Source organism: Onychostoma macrolepis, chromosome 11 (assembly GCF_012432095.1).
Source record: "Onychostoma macrolepis isolate SWU-2019 chromosome 11, ASM1243209v1, whole genome shotgun sequence".
NCBI classification, from domain to species: domain Eukaryota; kingdom Metazoa; phylum Chordata; class Actinopteri; order Cypriniformes; family Cyprinidae; genus Onychostoma; species Onychostoma macrolepis.
In genome coordinates this window covers 3,216,468-3,231,701 of record NC_081165.1, presented here as the reverse complement: position 1 = coordinate 3,231,701, position 15,234 = coordinate 3,216,468, and the positions used below count along the sequence as shown (strand labels likewise).

Below are 15,234 nucleotides of genomic sequence, written 5' to 3'. Positions count from 1 at the left end.
ATATTTTCAAAATATATACTGTATGTGTGTGTATTTTTTATATATATATATATATATATATATATATATATATATATATATATATATATATAATAAATATACACAGTACACATACATATATTATGTAAACAAAACTTTTATTTTGGATGCGATTAATTGCGATTAATCGTTTGACAGCACTAATTTTTTATAAAATTATTTGAAAACAATTTGGTGTTTTTTTTTTGTTTTTTTTTTGTGATGCAGGGTGGCATAATTAAAATCTGAAAAAACTGCCTCTACCTACAATTTTGCAAAACTCTAAAAGCATACCTTTACACACAATTCATCACAGCTTCCAGCTGAAATGAACACTAGAGGCAGTAAAATGGCAGCAACTTTTATTTATTTTCAAAATGATGATTATGGGGACAGATTATCTATTAATAAACAAATGTTTTTGTGTGGTTCCTTGCATAATATTATAGTATAACCTCAAAATGCTTTTACCATAGCACATGATTTGTAAATAAATACATTTTGACATTGGCATCACATAACCAGCTCCATATGTCTGGCTTTTCTAACATAGTAAACTTGCTCAGTATCTCATCCGGTACAGCACTGCACTTTACGATGCAGAACGCTCAGCAATGAGTTCCATGAAACACAAGATAAAACACAACCTTGGTTGGAAGTTAAACAATGCATTTACTTTATAGAAATATGTCTGTTCAAAGAAAAATGATTTGTGCATATCAGGGATTAAATAGGCACAATTATACAATAATAGTGATTAAATTGATGATGCAGTTATTTATGCTGTGTCATAAAACTTAAATTTCTAGTTTGAATTCCAATTCAGTCAATTGCTCGTTCTGTTATTCAAATACCAATTCAACATTCTGACTGTGGCCAATTGAATTTTGCAGTTCACACTTATGAACTTCAAGGAAGCCGATTCTTAAAGTATGAATTTTGCCCAACCCTGCTGTTTGTCAAAAGTTACTTTTAAGTTCGAACAGAATCATTTGTGTCTGAATGGAAAGCTTTTTCTACTGATTATTGTTATACTACTGTCAATAACTACTGCTACTCCTGTATTAATGGATAATGATATTGATTTGTTTGGTTTATTTGTAATATATGCTTTATTTATTCAAGTACCAAACAGCTTCTTTTATTGAGAGATGTTATCATGGACAGGGAATGTGCTCTTCTTTAACGACTGTGTGTTCTGACAGAAAGATGGATGGTTGAATGAGTGATTGTTACCTGTATGGATTAGAGGGATAGAGATGGACAGAGGAGATTGAGAGAGAGATGGATGTCTTGTCAGTTTAAATCACTAAGCTTCTTTATGATCTGACACACCTCTGTGTCCCATCACTGTCTTGTTTTAACTGTTTATTAGACTTTTATGTTAGTGGGGCTGTAGATATGCTTTAGTCTTTGTAAAGTTTTTTTTTTTTTTTTTGTCACCTTGTTTTCAACTTGAAATTTCTCAAGCTCCATAAATTGTCAATTATTTTTAACTGATACACCAGAAATAAACTTAACTAAGGACACTTGGATCCTAATAGTTTTTTTTTTCTCCATCACAGATGCTCTTGAGACGATAACATACTGTGATATATTGTACATATTATTGCAAATATTTAGGTCACAAAAAATATTAAGTTTCCCTACAACCTTTCAAAACTGTGCAGTTAGTAAAGACAAAAGTTATGTTCTAAATGCATGGGATACACTGATGGCTTTCTACTTACTAGCTAATATGTGACCCTGGACCACAAAATCAGTCATAAGAGTCAATTTTTCGAAATTAAGACTTATACATCAATGGAAATCTTATTTATTCAGCTTTCAGATGATGCATGGTTTGTTAGGATAGGACAATATTTAGCCGAGATACAAATCTGGAATCTGTTCTTAGCAATGCATATTACTAATCAAAAATTAAGTTTTGATATATTTACAGTAGGAAATTTACAAAATATCTTCATGGAACATGATCTTTACTTAATGTCATAATGATTTTTGGCATAAAAAAAAAATCCATTTTGTTAGCACAATGACACACAATGTTGAACACTGGCGGTAGAGCCTGGCTTGCCATTTATTCTAGAACCTCAGGCAGTGTTTGATGCCTCTAAAAAACTTCCTCAGAGAGCTCCGTAATGCACGGATGTGTCCTCTAAACTGACTAATAGTCTGTGGCATGTAGTCTCTGTCCAGGGACTGGAAAGCTCTCTGCAGAGCAGGTGACCTTGCTTTCGCTGTCTTTGTGTCCTTCTGCCTTCCTTGATGTTTATTTATCTTCCCATTCTCTTTGTGTCTTCTGAGTCACACTTCCTTCCTGAGTATCGCTGTTTCTTGTTTTTCACCTTCAATATATTACCTGATATCGATATTTGCGAGGTAGAGTCCAAATCAATTTTTGTGATTAGTGCCACACAAGGCCTTTGAATGCCAGAGGCTTTTTAAAGCCACAGGCTGCATGGCTCCAGACTGCAAAAGGAAACTTAACACTGGGGTCCTAGGTGCATACAGTCCAAGCTGACCATTGAAGCCTCCAGGCCATTCATGTACACAGTATTATATATATATTTATATATATATATATATATATATATATATATATATATGTGTGTATACAGTGCCTTGCGAAAGTATTCATACCTGTTAATTTTTTTCACGTTTTGTTTTGCCTTATGCTAAACTGCTTTAAATTACTTTTTTTTACCCCACATCAATCTGCACTCCATACACCATATTGACAAAGCAAAAACAGAATTGTCACAACTTCTCAAATTTATTAAAAAAAAAAAAAAAACACTTAAATAAGTAAAAAAAAGTAGCTGAAGCACCTTTACAGTCTCAAGTCTTTTTTGTTTGATGCGACAAGCTTTGCTCATCATCATTTGGCAATTATCTGCCATTCTTCTCCTCGCCTCTTCATCTCTCAAGCTCTGTCAGGTTGGATGGGGTCAGATTGCACATTTTCAAGTTTCTCCAGAAATATTTGATTGGGTTCAAGATCAGGCTGTGGCTGGGCCACTCAAGGACATTCATAGAGTTGTCTATGAGCCACTATAAGCCGTGCTTAGGGTCATTGTCCTGTTGGAAGATGAACCTTCTGCCCAGTTTTGGTGCATTGAGCTTGTCTTCTATTCTGATGAGTCCTTCAGTCCCTGCCGCTGAAAAACAGCCCCACAGCGTGAGCACACTTTACTTTTGGGATGGTACTCTGCAGGTGATGAGCAGAGCTGGTTTCCTTCAAACATGAAGAAAGAGTTTGGAATTGAGGTTCATCAGACCAGAGAATATTGTTTCTCAGAGTTTCAGGGTCCTTTAGGTGCTGTTTTGCAAATTGCAAGTGTGTTTTCATGTGTCTTCACTGAGGAGAGGATTGAGTTTGGCCACACCGCCATAAAGCCCAGATTGCTGGAGTGTTGCAGTGATGTTTGTCCTTATGCAGGTTTCTCCCATCTCCACATATGATCTTGGAGCTCAACTAGAGTGACCATCAACTTCTTGGTCACCAGTCTAGACAAGGCCCTTCTCCATCAATTGCTCAGTTTGGCCAGGAGGCCAGCTCTAGAAAGAGTCCTGGTTGTTTCAAACATCTTCCATTAAGGGTAACAGAGACTACATGCTTCTGTGAAACTTCAACAGGCAGTTCTTTTGACCTCAGGGCTTGGTTTTTGCTCTGATATGCATTATCGGCTGTTAAACCTTTTATTAAGACATGTGTGTCTTTCCAAATCATACCCATTAGGTTACCCACAGGTTAACTTAATTCAAAGTGTAGTAACATCAATATGAATGATAAATGTCAGCTGTCCCGGATAAGGGTATGAATACTTATGCAATGGAATCATTTAAGTTTTTTATTTTTAATAAATTTGCAAATATGTTAAAAACCTGTTTTTTACTTTATTATTATGGTGTATGGAGTTTAGATTGATGTTGAAAAAAAGTAATTTAAAGCAGTTTAACAAGGCAGTATCAGAACAAAACGGGAAAAAACTAAAGGGGTATGAATACTTTCGCAAGGCACTGTATATATATATATATATATATATATATATATATATATACACACACACACACACACACACACACACACACACACACACACACACACACACACACACACACTGTGTCATTTTAAGCAAAGTACCTTCATTTATTAGATTGTATTTGGAAAGTTGACTAAGAAGAGGTGTGCTGTCCATTCCCTCATTACTTCAAGACAAATTAAGCAGATAAAAGATCTGGAGTTGATATGAAATATCAAATTGGCATTTGGAAGCTGTGTGGCTGGTGCTACCATTATGAAGTCCAAGGAGATCTTGATGAAAGTGAAGGAGGCCTTCATTAAGCTGAAATACAACATAAATAAGAGAGATAGCAAAAACCTTAGGTGTGGCCAGGTCAACGGTTGGCTACATTCTTAAGAAGAAAGAGAGCACTGGTGAGCTCAACAACATCAAAAGGCCTGTACAAACACGGAAGACAACTAAAGTGGATGATCGCAGAATCCTTTCCTTGGTGAAGAAAAACCCCTTCATCAACAGAAATCAAGAATACTCTGGAGGAGGTAAATCATTGTCAAAATCTACAATCAAGAGATGCCTTCATGAATGTAAATACAGAGGGATTACAACAAGATGCAAATCACTGGTAACATTCAAGAAAAGGAAAGCAAGATTAGAATTTGCCAGAAAACATCTAAAAAAAAAAGCCTCCCATGTTCTAGAATAAGATTCTTTGGACTGTTGAAACCAAGATTAACTTGTACCAAACTGATGGGAAGAGAACAGTATGGCGAGAGAAAGGAACAGCTCACAATCCAAAGCACACCACATCGAGTGTCAAGCATGTTATGGCATGGGCATGTATGGCTGTTCACTGGTGTTTATTGATGATGCAACTGCTGACAGAAGTAGCCGGATGAATTCTGAGGTCTTTAACGTTATACTCTCTGCTCACATTCAGCCAAATGCTACAAAACTGATAGGACACAGCTTCACAGTGCAGATGGATAATGACCCTAAACATACTGCGAGAGCAACTCAAGACTTTTTGAAGGCAAAGAAATGGAATATTCTTTGATGGCCAAGTCAGTCGCCTGATCTCAATCCAGTAGAGCATGCTTTTCAGTTACTGAAGATAAGACTGAAGGCAGAAAGATGGACAAACAAGCAGCAACTCAAGGGAGGAAACTCAGAATTTGGTGATGTCCATGGGCTCCAGACTACAGGCAGTCATTGACTGCGAAGGATTTTCATCCAAGTATTAAAATTGTACTTAGCTGGTCTTTGAGTGACGCCACAGAAATGATATATCACATTCACACACATCCCGATTGGACACCCACTGCACAACACTGTCACCCCAGGAGCTTCATTGACTATAAAACAGTCAATAATGCATGGGATAAGAGTGAGAGACAGAGAAAGAGCTGTTTCCTTATGCACTGCTGTTGAAATGCAGTAGTTGTACATTTAGTAGATGATATTCAACGTAAGAAATCTGTGATTTAAGTAACACAGGAAATTTTACTGTGTTGCGTGGTAGCAGTTCGTTTTGTAACACATCCGGAAGATTCTTCCTTTTTTCTAAACATCAAATGTGTATCAGTACAGGATTGTGCAGATTGTATATTTTTCGACATATTCTGTAGAAAATTTAAGTGGTTTATATGCCATGATTTTACAGTGTTCTTCATGGTTGCCAGGACATTGCTAAATGAGTGAAACATTTTCTCCACGTTTTGAGTATCCTTCATGACCATAGCACCAAGAAGTCGGAATTAGTGCCATACAAATGCTCTAATTAACTCAAATTAGGGGTTTTTCAAGAGTAAAGGTGCAGTCACACTACACTTTTCATTACATTGGTTCTTCTATTTCTACATTGACTATTCCAGTGCTGGAGGTATAGGAAATGCAAGTTCATGTGAATTTTAGTGCATTCTGAAGAATACGTTTGTTGAACTCTGTCCTGCAAATTTCCATCAAGTGAAGATGTCTGACCAATTGATATATCAGTGTGACCTCTAGGCAGAAATAAAAGAACAAAACATTTAAATCTTGCATCATTGCTATAAAATATAGTAGATTGCATATTTTTACATTTTAGATGTATTACAAACCACCCAATGTCCATAGAAATTTTGTTCGCTCAAAGTCTATTGTGACTGTGACTTAATAGTGAAACTGGCTTTAGCAAACACACACACACACACACACACACACACACACACACATACACAAACTACATCCTATGTGCATCATAACACTGTAATTTGTGAAGACAGGCCTAATGTATATCAGAGGTCAAACAGGAAGATGAACCTTTCTACCAGACACTCAAACAACAAAGGAACTAATTTCCCATATGCCATGTGAAGTTATTAATGTAATTTCGGGAGGAGTACGCCCATCTAATCTTCCAATTAATATCCGAGTATAAAAACAGCCTCTTACCATTTCCGTTTTTAGTTCCATCTCCTCCTTTATGCATATTTAATTCATTTATCCTTCTGTCTATCGGAGCTCGACTAGAATAGTCTCTCTGAGCCCTCCATTGTGGACATCAAGCCAAATCCGTTTACCTCTAATGCTAAGATTATATTGGGCACACGAACTCGTGAAGTGAAAAAAAAAAGTAGATTTTGGTTCCTCTAAGCTAATTGAGCAAATCTGGGCTATTCATCAGACTTAGATAGTGACATATTCTTCCAATGAACTGTCCCAGGTGTTATTAAAATCATGGACCACAGCTGGCTAATTGAACCAGCAGCATGATCCATCAAATTCAGCTTTGTTGTATTTAGTAATTTCATGTCCATAAGTGTGTGTGTGTGTGTGTGTGTGTGTGTGTGTAGGAGCACTAAACAAATCATTTATGAGCACAGCCTATATTTTATTTAGTAATAATGAATGTGCCAAGAGGTATGTGCAATTTAATTTGGTTGTTTCTGCTGTGACAAGTCTTTAAAGGGCTGCGTATTAAAATAACATGAACCACAAATCAATGGGAGCTGAAGAATAACTTGTCTAAACTAAATAAAACAAACAAACAAACAAACAAAAAACCAATGGATGGTTGAGAACAGTGTGACCCTTTACTGTATTGTGACATTTCCTAGTTAGTTAAACTTCCAAATGTGACAACAAACCCTGATCTCTCCTATAACATTCAGAAAACGTTATTGTAAATATGCACAGTAGAAATTAAATCATTGCTTACAGTGACATAAACGCATAGACACAGGTTTTCCAGTTCTGCTCTCATGCGTTCAGATGGAGTAATGAGTAGAGGGAGGTGTAGTCACATGGCTGTGGTCATGCTGGTGTCACATGGTTTTTGTTTGCAGTCACTTCAGAGAGCTGGGCAAACTTCTGTTACACACAGTTACGATGAAAGTGTTTCAGGCTTCCTTTGTGAAATACTGAAAACTACAGAGGGACACTAAATCGTAAAAGGGCAGTGATACTATGGAAATACCAGCCATAAACCTCAAGGTAATGTTTTTAAGTTACAGTATGTGTGTTGTATAGTGAGTACATTGAGATAAAAAGAATTTCATTGCTAAATGATCCATCAAAAAAACTTTAAAGATCAAAAGAAAAAAGGAAATTGTTGTTTTATTTAAAAATATTTCTACACACACTTTTTTTGTTAAATAATTTATTAGTAACTTTATTATCAATTACCTACTACCTATTATCCATTAAATCAACTTTTTGTCAGTTTTGTTACATTATTTCCTCAGTTGTGCTTCTGTGATTTTAATTACACTTCTTACTATTGTATGTCAATGGCTGTGTTTCAAAACCGGTAATGTTATTTTATTATAAACAGGAACTAGTAAGCCTCTGAATGGATATAGTATTACTGTAAATACATTTTATTTTCTTTATTTTTGGACATAATTTTTCTTTTGTATGGGTTCATATCCCCGCATTGCCTTTTTTAAAGGTATTTGTATTTGTTCTGGGCACAGTGATTTTTAGAGATGCCCCAGATCATAGGTGCAGCAACATTTTTGGGCATGTAGGCCCAAAAACGCCCATGACTGAATGCTTACTGGGTTTGAGCCACAGCCTATGTCTAGGGAACAGATTTGTACTTTTACTCATGAGCTGCACTGTGTGTGTGTTTTCTCTGCAGGCCATCGTGTTGGTTCACTGGTTACTGACAGTCTGGTGAGAATTATGGTGCATTTGCCTTTCTCTTTTCTGTTTTCCCACACTAACCTGAGGAATTTCACCAGTTCTCAGTTCAGCAGAAATGAAAATACATTTCTTCTTCAGACTAAAAAAAGTCAAGTCTGTAAATGTGTGTGTTTATAAACATTTGAAGCCATGTAAATATTGTATTGTAACAAATTCTGCAATAGATTATTTTGAATTAATTTTAATTGATCTCTTCTCTCAGTTAGTGTGATACACTGTCTGTAGTAGCAACTGGAGGTCGCGGAAATATGCTTTGCATTTAGGTGGTACTTGAAGCTCGAATGCTCCAACAGTCTAAAAATTGCTTATTATAAAATGTATGTATGGATCAGAGGACAATTAAGTGCTCATTTGCTATATTAAAAAAAAAAAAAAAATCACATTGTTGTTTTATTTATTTATTTTAGCAAACTGAGTTATATTGACAGCCCTTATTAAAATACTAGTCTTAAAAGGTTTGAATGCATGTTTGTATGCAGGGCGTGCTTGTTCCCCTGGCTTAATACTTCTTATGTGTTGGGGAACGTGAGTGTTCTTGCAGTGGGTGTGTGGGCCATTGCACAGAGAGACTCCATAGACGCTGTATTAATGGTAGGTGTGACTTTTTTACATCCAAGAAGAGCATGATTTTTAGGTCAAGAAGGCTTAAAGACAAAAAATGTATTCATTAACGATGACAGATGAGAAATCCACAGCTTGAGTCTTGCATAGCCAGAGTTTTGACTAACTGTCAGTACAGCTAACTGTCGGTGAAAAACAACCCTCTTAGACAGGAAAAGAGCATCGGACTGACGTGTAAAGCAAGAAATTACAGTTTTTTGTTTTTTTGTGCCAGTTAGGGGTGAGTTTATCTGAAATATATTATGTGTGATGTGTATAATTTGTAATGTAATTGTAATTTGTAACTTAGTTTGAATTCATTTGAATTCCTGATACAAAAATTCTCTAAAGCCAGCCAATCAGATTAGAGCTTACAAGATGGCCCATGAGCATGCTGAGATCATTTTTTGACCTTCTTATGTGTTTGTACATAGTATTTTTGTCTACTAATATGTGATCTCTGCTCTCCTTCGTTCAGTTCTTGATTGGGTTGGCAGTGACCATCCTGACTGACATTGTTCATTTTGGGCTGTACTATGCGGATACTGAAGCCCACTATGGGAGCGGCTTGTTTCGCTTTAGTGGGGGCATGGCCATCCTGAGCCTGCTGCTCAAACCTGTTTCCTGCTTCTTTGTCTACCAGATGTACCGTGAGCGGGGTGGCGAATACAACGTCAACTTCGGTAAGTGGGTGACCGAAGGCCCGGGGGAGAAAGAATAAAGGGTGACTGATTAATTTTGGTCCAGAATGCTTTCTGATGCATGTGAAAGTCTTTCTGTGAGGTTAAAATGGCAGCATTGTTTGCTTTGGTTTGTTTAAGGCATTATTGAGCCTATTTTAGGCATTATAATTCCTAGGTCACTGATTGTGGAGCACAAGCAAAGTATTTCACTCAAAATGGCAAGCAAAATGAGTTAAAAGAGGAGAGGGTAATTGAGTTTTAGGGCTGGTCACAAGGCAGATGCCTGACAGAGTAGCCCACAGAAAAGAAAAGAAAAGAAAAGAGACAGACAGCTTGACTGATCTCTGTCTGAAAAACAGGGCTTGGGCCCAAAGGGATCAGGCCAGTTTCCACTGATTCCTCAATGTTAAATCTTTATTATCTGTGATCTTAGTCTCGTAGCTGTTTTGTTAAGGTCTTAATCCATTTATATTGCGTTATAATTATTTCTTTAGGTCTTTTATTAACCCTGTTAGGTATGAAATATGAAATGAGTCATAAAAAAAAAATAATAATTAAATTGAAAAAACAAATCCATTTGCATATGTTGCACAGTATCATTCAGTATGATAGAAAAATTTCAAGTTGCTGATATTTATGTGATCTAAATGTTATATAGATCTCATCTCTCAGATATAAAGATTTCATCTTGCATGATAGCGGACTACTTACACAAAATGTATATAAATATTTGTCACTCTATATCTCCCAATAATATGTTTTATTAGAATGATATTTAGTTTTATAAACAAAACCCTGTGTTTATTTATTTATTTGCTTTATTGTTTGTTTGTTTAACATGGGGCAAAACTTTTAATACAAAACAGTACAATGATGAATGACAGATTGACAAATAAATGTTCCTCATATTTAATACATTTTAAAATGATAAAAATATATATATATATATACAGTATATGGATAATTAGTCAACTTAAACATTAGTTGCTTCAGTAAGTATTCATCTTGAAATATTTAGTTATTCTATATGTTTACCAATTCTTGTTAACATATTCTATGTTTACTTTATAAAAAGTCATTAAGGTTTCACAGCAAAAAAATCCCTCCTTCCACGACCTGTGGGGGAGGGAGGTGCACTTTTTGAATTATGCAAAAAGGATTTTTTTACTTAATAAAAGAAGTGTGAGCAATCAATTTGATCATGTTGATAGAGGCTACTGATGGAAAAATGCAATCTGCCTTTATTCTTTTATTCCACAAGTAAATGTCCAACAATAGAGTGACCAGTAGTAGACCAGTATTTGATTGGTCATGTTATCTCAAGATATCCATCTTACAAAATTGTATATAAAATATGATGCTGTAGGAGTGCTAAGGAAATCATTAGAAATCATCATGCCTATAACGTCTCAGCCATGGAGAATAAAAAAAACAAAAACAAATCCTGTTAAATTCTAAAGGTCATTGATTCACTTTGCACTAACAAAATCAAATAATTTAAACTCAAATCAGTATTTCATCTACATTTATTCAGTTGCTAAGTATCCATACTGAACAATAATCAGAACAGCATACAGTCAATCGTGAGTATTGCAGAAAATCCATTGGGGTTTATACTGTCTGACTGTTAATCATTTTCTGCATGATTGTTTTACTGTAACCAGGAATGATATTTTACTCAAGACACATGTTTAATTCTAGATTCAGGCCTGTTTCGTGTGTTGTTGTTCATCTATCGTCATAGTGTTTGCTCCTGTCCTTCATGCTCTTTCTGTGACTTCCCATCTTCATTCACTGCCCTGTTTGCTGTCTCGCTGTCTTCTGTCTCTCAGACCTGGAAACATCCGTGGACAGTCGCTGCACCACGGACAGTGCTGATAGCACACTGCTCAGCCGTCGCTACTGAACCTTCCCTCCTTTTCCTCCTGCAGTCCTGTTTAGCTTCCTCTAAATCAGGGAGTTTTCATCTCTGAGCTGCTGTGGTGTATTTCATGTTGACTTATTTTCTTGCTCTTCTTCACATAATGTCTTGGTATTTGTGTTTTTTAGCACTTCATATTATTTCCTGCATTTTAATGTCTTGCGTTAGTGTTTTTTTTTTTTTTCATTCTTTGTGCATTTCTTTTTGCTTGATGTTATAATAATGTATATAGCTACATTTGTTTACTCTCTCTCTGTGTGTGTGTGTGTGTGTGTGTGTGCATGTGGTTTCAGAAGAATAATCAGTTCTGTTAGAAGTCTCTGTCAAAATTTTAATACACAATGCTCAGAATTTACTACAGAAAGTTTATAAATATATTTATAGGTTTACAATAATTTTACAGTACAACATTTATTTGTAAAGCACATTTAACCGAAGTTGACCAAAGTGCTGTACAGAATAGAATAAAAACTCAGAAATAAGATGAATAAAACAAGGCTATCATATTTAAAACAAAACAACAATTAAACCAATGATCAAGGAGCATTGAAAGCTAGAGAGAATAGATGTGTCACAGCTGCATTTTGCACTAGCTGTAGACGAGAGAGGGAAGACTAAGAAACACCATAATAAAGTCTAAGCGAGTTGTTACAAAAGCATGGACCACCATAGATAATATTATATTATATAATTTGCATGCTGTACCATGGTCTGTCTGAATACTAGATTCTGATTCTAGATTAGCTGGCAGGTATGCATTAAAACCATTTAATGCACATGCAAGTCAGTTTAATCGCCGTCCTATATTAATGAACTGCTTTTCAAGTCACCTTTATTTATATAGCACTTTATACAATATTGATTGTGTCAAAGCAGCTTTACAGTGTCAACAGGAAAATAGTTTCTATAATACAAGAGGACAATGCACTAAACGTGTTGTCAATGCTGCCCCACAACTTTTATTAATAGAAAAGCTTAGATACTGGATCGCTACATTATATTCTTCAGCAATAAGGAGGTAAAATCGCTGTTTAAGTAACTAAACTCACAACTTCGTGAGTTGAAAAAATGACCATGGTATAAGCGGGATAATGCACGTGCGGTGCTTTAAATGATTTTAATTTCCTTGCCTATAGCCTGAGACGCTATAGGCTCCATGCATCCTCGCAACTCAACATAGGACATGTGGTGTGGAAAACAGATGGATAAAATATTTACTATATTTTCAAATGTTTTGAAGTATTATTTTCAAGCAGCTTGTTACATAGTCTTAAAATTGTTTGTTCAGTTGTCTCTACTGAGTGCAACAACTATTAAAAGAGCAAGGATTTCTCTGTATGACAATACATGTTTTTTTTAATATGTAAAAAAAATGTATGGGATAAAAAAAATAAAAATAAACAGAGTGCACCTTTGATTAAGAAAATAGGTTCAAACGTATGTTGACCATAATATTGTTTGTTAATGTAAGTTTTAAAGGGGAAATCTAGTTTTGGGCTGGTTGTGAGTCTGGGTGCGGGTCTGTGTTGAAACCTTCCAAGAACATTATTAAGAACCGCACCATGTGTTACACGAAGCTTTATTTTCTAGCTGTATGTGGTATTTTCTGCCTGAATGGTCACAGAAGTGCTGATTTACTGCACTGTCTTAGCAGTCAATATTTGCCTGGGTTTTTATTGCGCAATAAAAGGGAATCGTGTTATTTTAAATTATTTATTGACATTGTATTTCTCAAGTCGTGTTTTAATAAATGGAAGCAATAGCAAATTGATCCTTTTCTTGAACGATGTTTTGTTTTCACAAAGCCCTTTCTCATGCCTGAGATATTGGGCCTATAATGTAATTGAGAACATTTACCTCTGTGCCTGAATTGCTCATAATGCAGTGAAACCGTCTCTTCATTGGTATTCTGTTGATGTGTGATGGGATTTCTTCAGTTAATCTATCATAAAGGAATATTCAGGCTGAATAAAGAAGTTTAGGCTAGCAAATTGTCCAGGAATTACAGGTTACACAGTGTGATCAAAAAATCTGTATGTTTATTGTTTAGCGATAATTGGGTTTAATTCACTATACCTCATGCCTGAATATTTAACCTGATCTCACTGAAAAACACAAATTCAAATGAAATGAATCATACTAAAAAGTAATATTTTTAGAAAAAAGCTTGAAGACATGAAGGTCCACCATTAACCCTACCTCTAAACATAACCATAAACGTCAATGGGATGTACAAAAATGAAGGAATGAGATATTGAAGGAATTAGCCACCAATTCGTAAAAACGTAAAACGGTTACAAACTGATAGTGTTGCAATGTTCCATTTGTGCAGTCGGAGTCTTTTTTTTATTAGAATGCAATTTCTGAACGAGTGTAATTATGTATTTTACAGTCACAATATATTTTAACAATGCAAACTGAAATTACTGTTGAGTATGCAAAGGTTCAGAGTTTTTTTATCTTTTAATTTCAGGTTTTCCAAGGATAACTCGAAACAGAGATGCCTACCAGTCCATTGACCACCAGGACCAGTCTGGCGGCTCTGCCAGCTCCTACAACCAAGCAGAGGCTGGCAAACCTGGGCCACCTTCCTACTAAGCAAAGACAAACCCAAGATATAACCAACAGTCTTGGGTTTTTGCTTGGGTTATGTTTTTTATTTTTCATTATTATGTTTTGTATTTCATGAATACACAGTACAAGCTTCAAAAACACAAACGAGAGGTTTTGAGCAAACCATTTAAACAGCTTTACATTTGGTTGGTTTTCAGCCTGAGGGTTGTGAAGCTCATAATGTGCAGTTTCATCTTAGAAAGGTCTCCTGAAGCTGTATTTTGGGGTGTTTGGCAGCTCTCCTGCTAAGTGTCCATCTGTTACTGTTGGTCAATTATTACTTCTGTTCCGAGACTGTTATACTGTAGTTTTCTACATTTATTTACTTCATTTAATATTTGTTTGCAGTGGGACTCCAACATTTGTTTATTTTGTAAGTATTTCAAGGATTCAAAAGATTCTTGTTAAACCATATGCCATGCAATATGTTCCATATTTATATAGTACAATTCATTAGATTGGTCATGCACCAGATTATTTATTTGTTAAGCTTGGTAATGCCGAGTTTGGACATATGAGAATTGGGATTTCCTAATTTTGAGACCTATAAATCAAAAGTGATAAATTTGATGTGGGAATGTATTTATTTATACAAACAATTATGCAAATGAGCGTTAAGCACTTTCAAACATGAAAAAAATGGAGATTGTATTGGTTTTTGAAGGAAATGCTGATATCGGTGCACCAGATTGACCACAGAATCCAGAACTCTTATCTGAAATTTTGGACAGCTCTCAAAATATGCTGATATGCCAAAAAGTGATGTCCCCCAATTTAATTTTTATTTTTTTCTGCAGACAGATGCAACCATATCTCATAAGGCATTTACTGAAGGATTAGGTTACACTTTATTTTAAGGTGTCCCTGTTACAGTTACACACTAAGTAATATTAATTGACAACATGCATACTCTAGGTATACGGTTAGGATTGCTTGCATACTTGATTTTGCTACATTTACACTTAGTCATTTAGTAGATGCTTTCATCCAAAGCGACTTAAAAAAAAAGGACAACGGAAGCAAACAAACTGACAAAAGAGCAACAATGTACAATTGTATAATAATTCTTTGTATAATAAACAGAAAACCAGTAGATAAAATAGAAAAAGAACAGAGAACACTTGAGGTTAGTGTTAATGTGTAATAAGGACACTGTAAAATAAAGTGTTACAAATGATTGTTTCTA

General features: G+C 35.4%; 1 protein-coding gene across 2 annotated transcripts in view; it reads left to right on the top strand.

Annotated features, from left to right (window-relative positions):
- agtrap (angiotensin II receptor-associated protein) overlaps positions 1 to 15,234 on the top strand; it is a 15,969-nt gene extending 735 nt beyond the window's left edge. The window contains exons 2-6 of one of the 2 annotated variants that reach the window (XM_058790453.1): positions 7,370 to 7,517; positions 8,167 to 8,201; positions 8,711 to 8,822; positions 9,310 to 9,514; positions 13,909 to 15,234. In XM_058790453.1, coding sequence (XP_058646436.1) covers positions 7,491 to 7,517; positions 8,167 to 8,201; positions 8,711 to 8,822; positions 9,310 to 9,514; positions 13,909 to 14,033 — 504 coding nt within the window. In that variant the 5' untranslated portion in view covers positions 7,370 to 7,490 and the 3' untranslated portion in view covers positions 14,034 to 15,234. The other variant, XM_058790454.1, reaches the window with a different exon arrangement.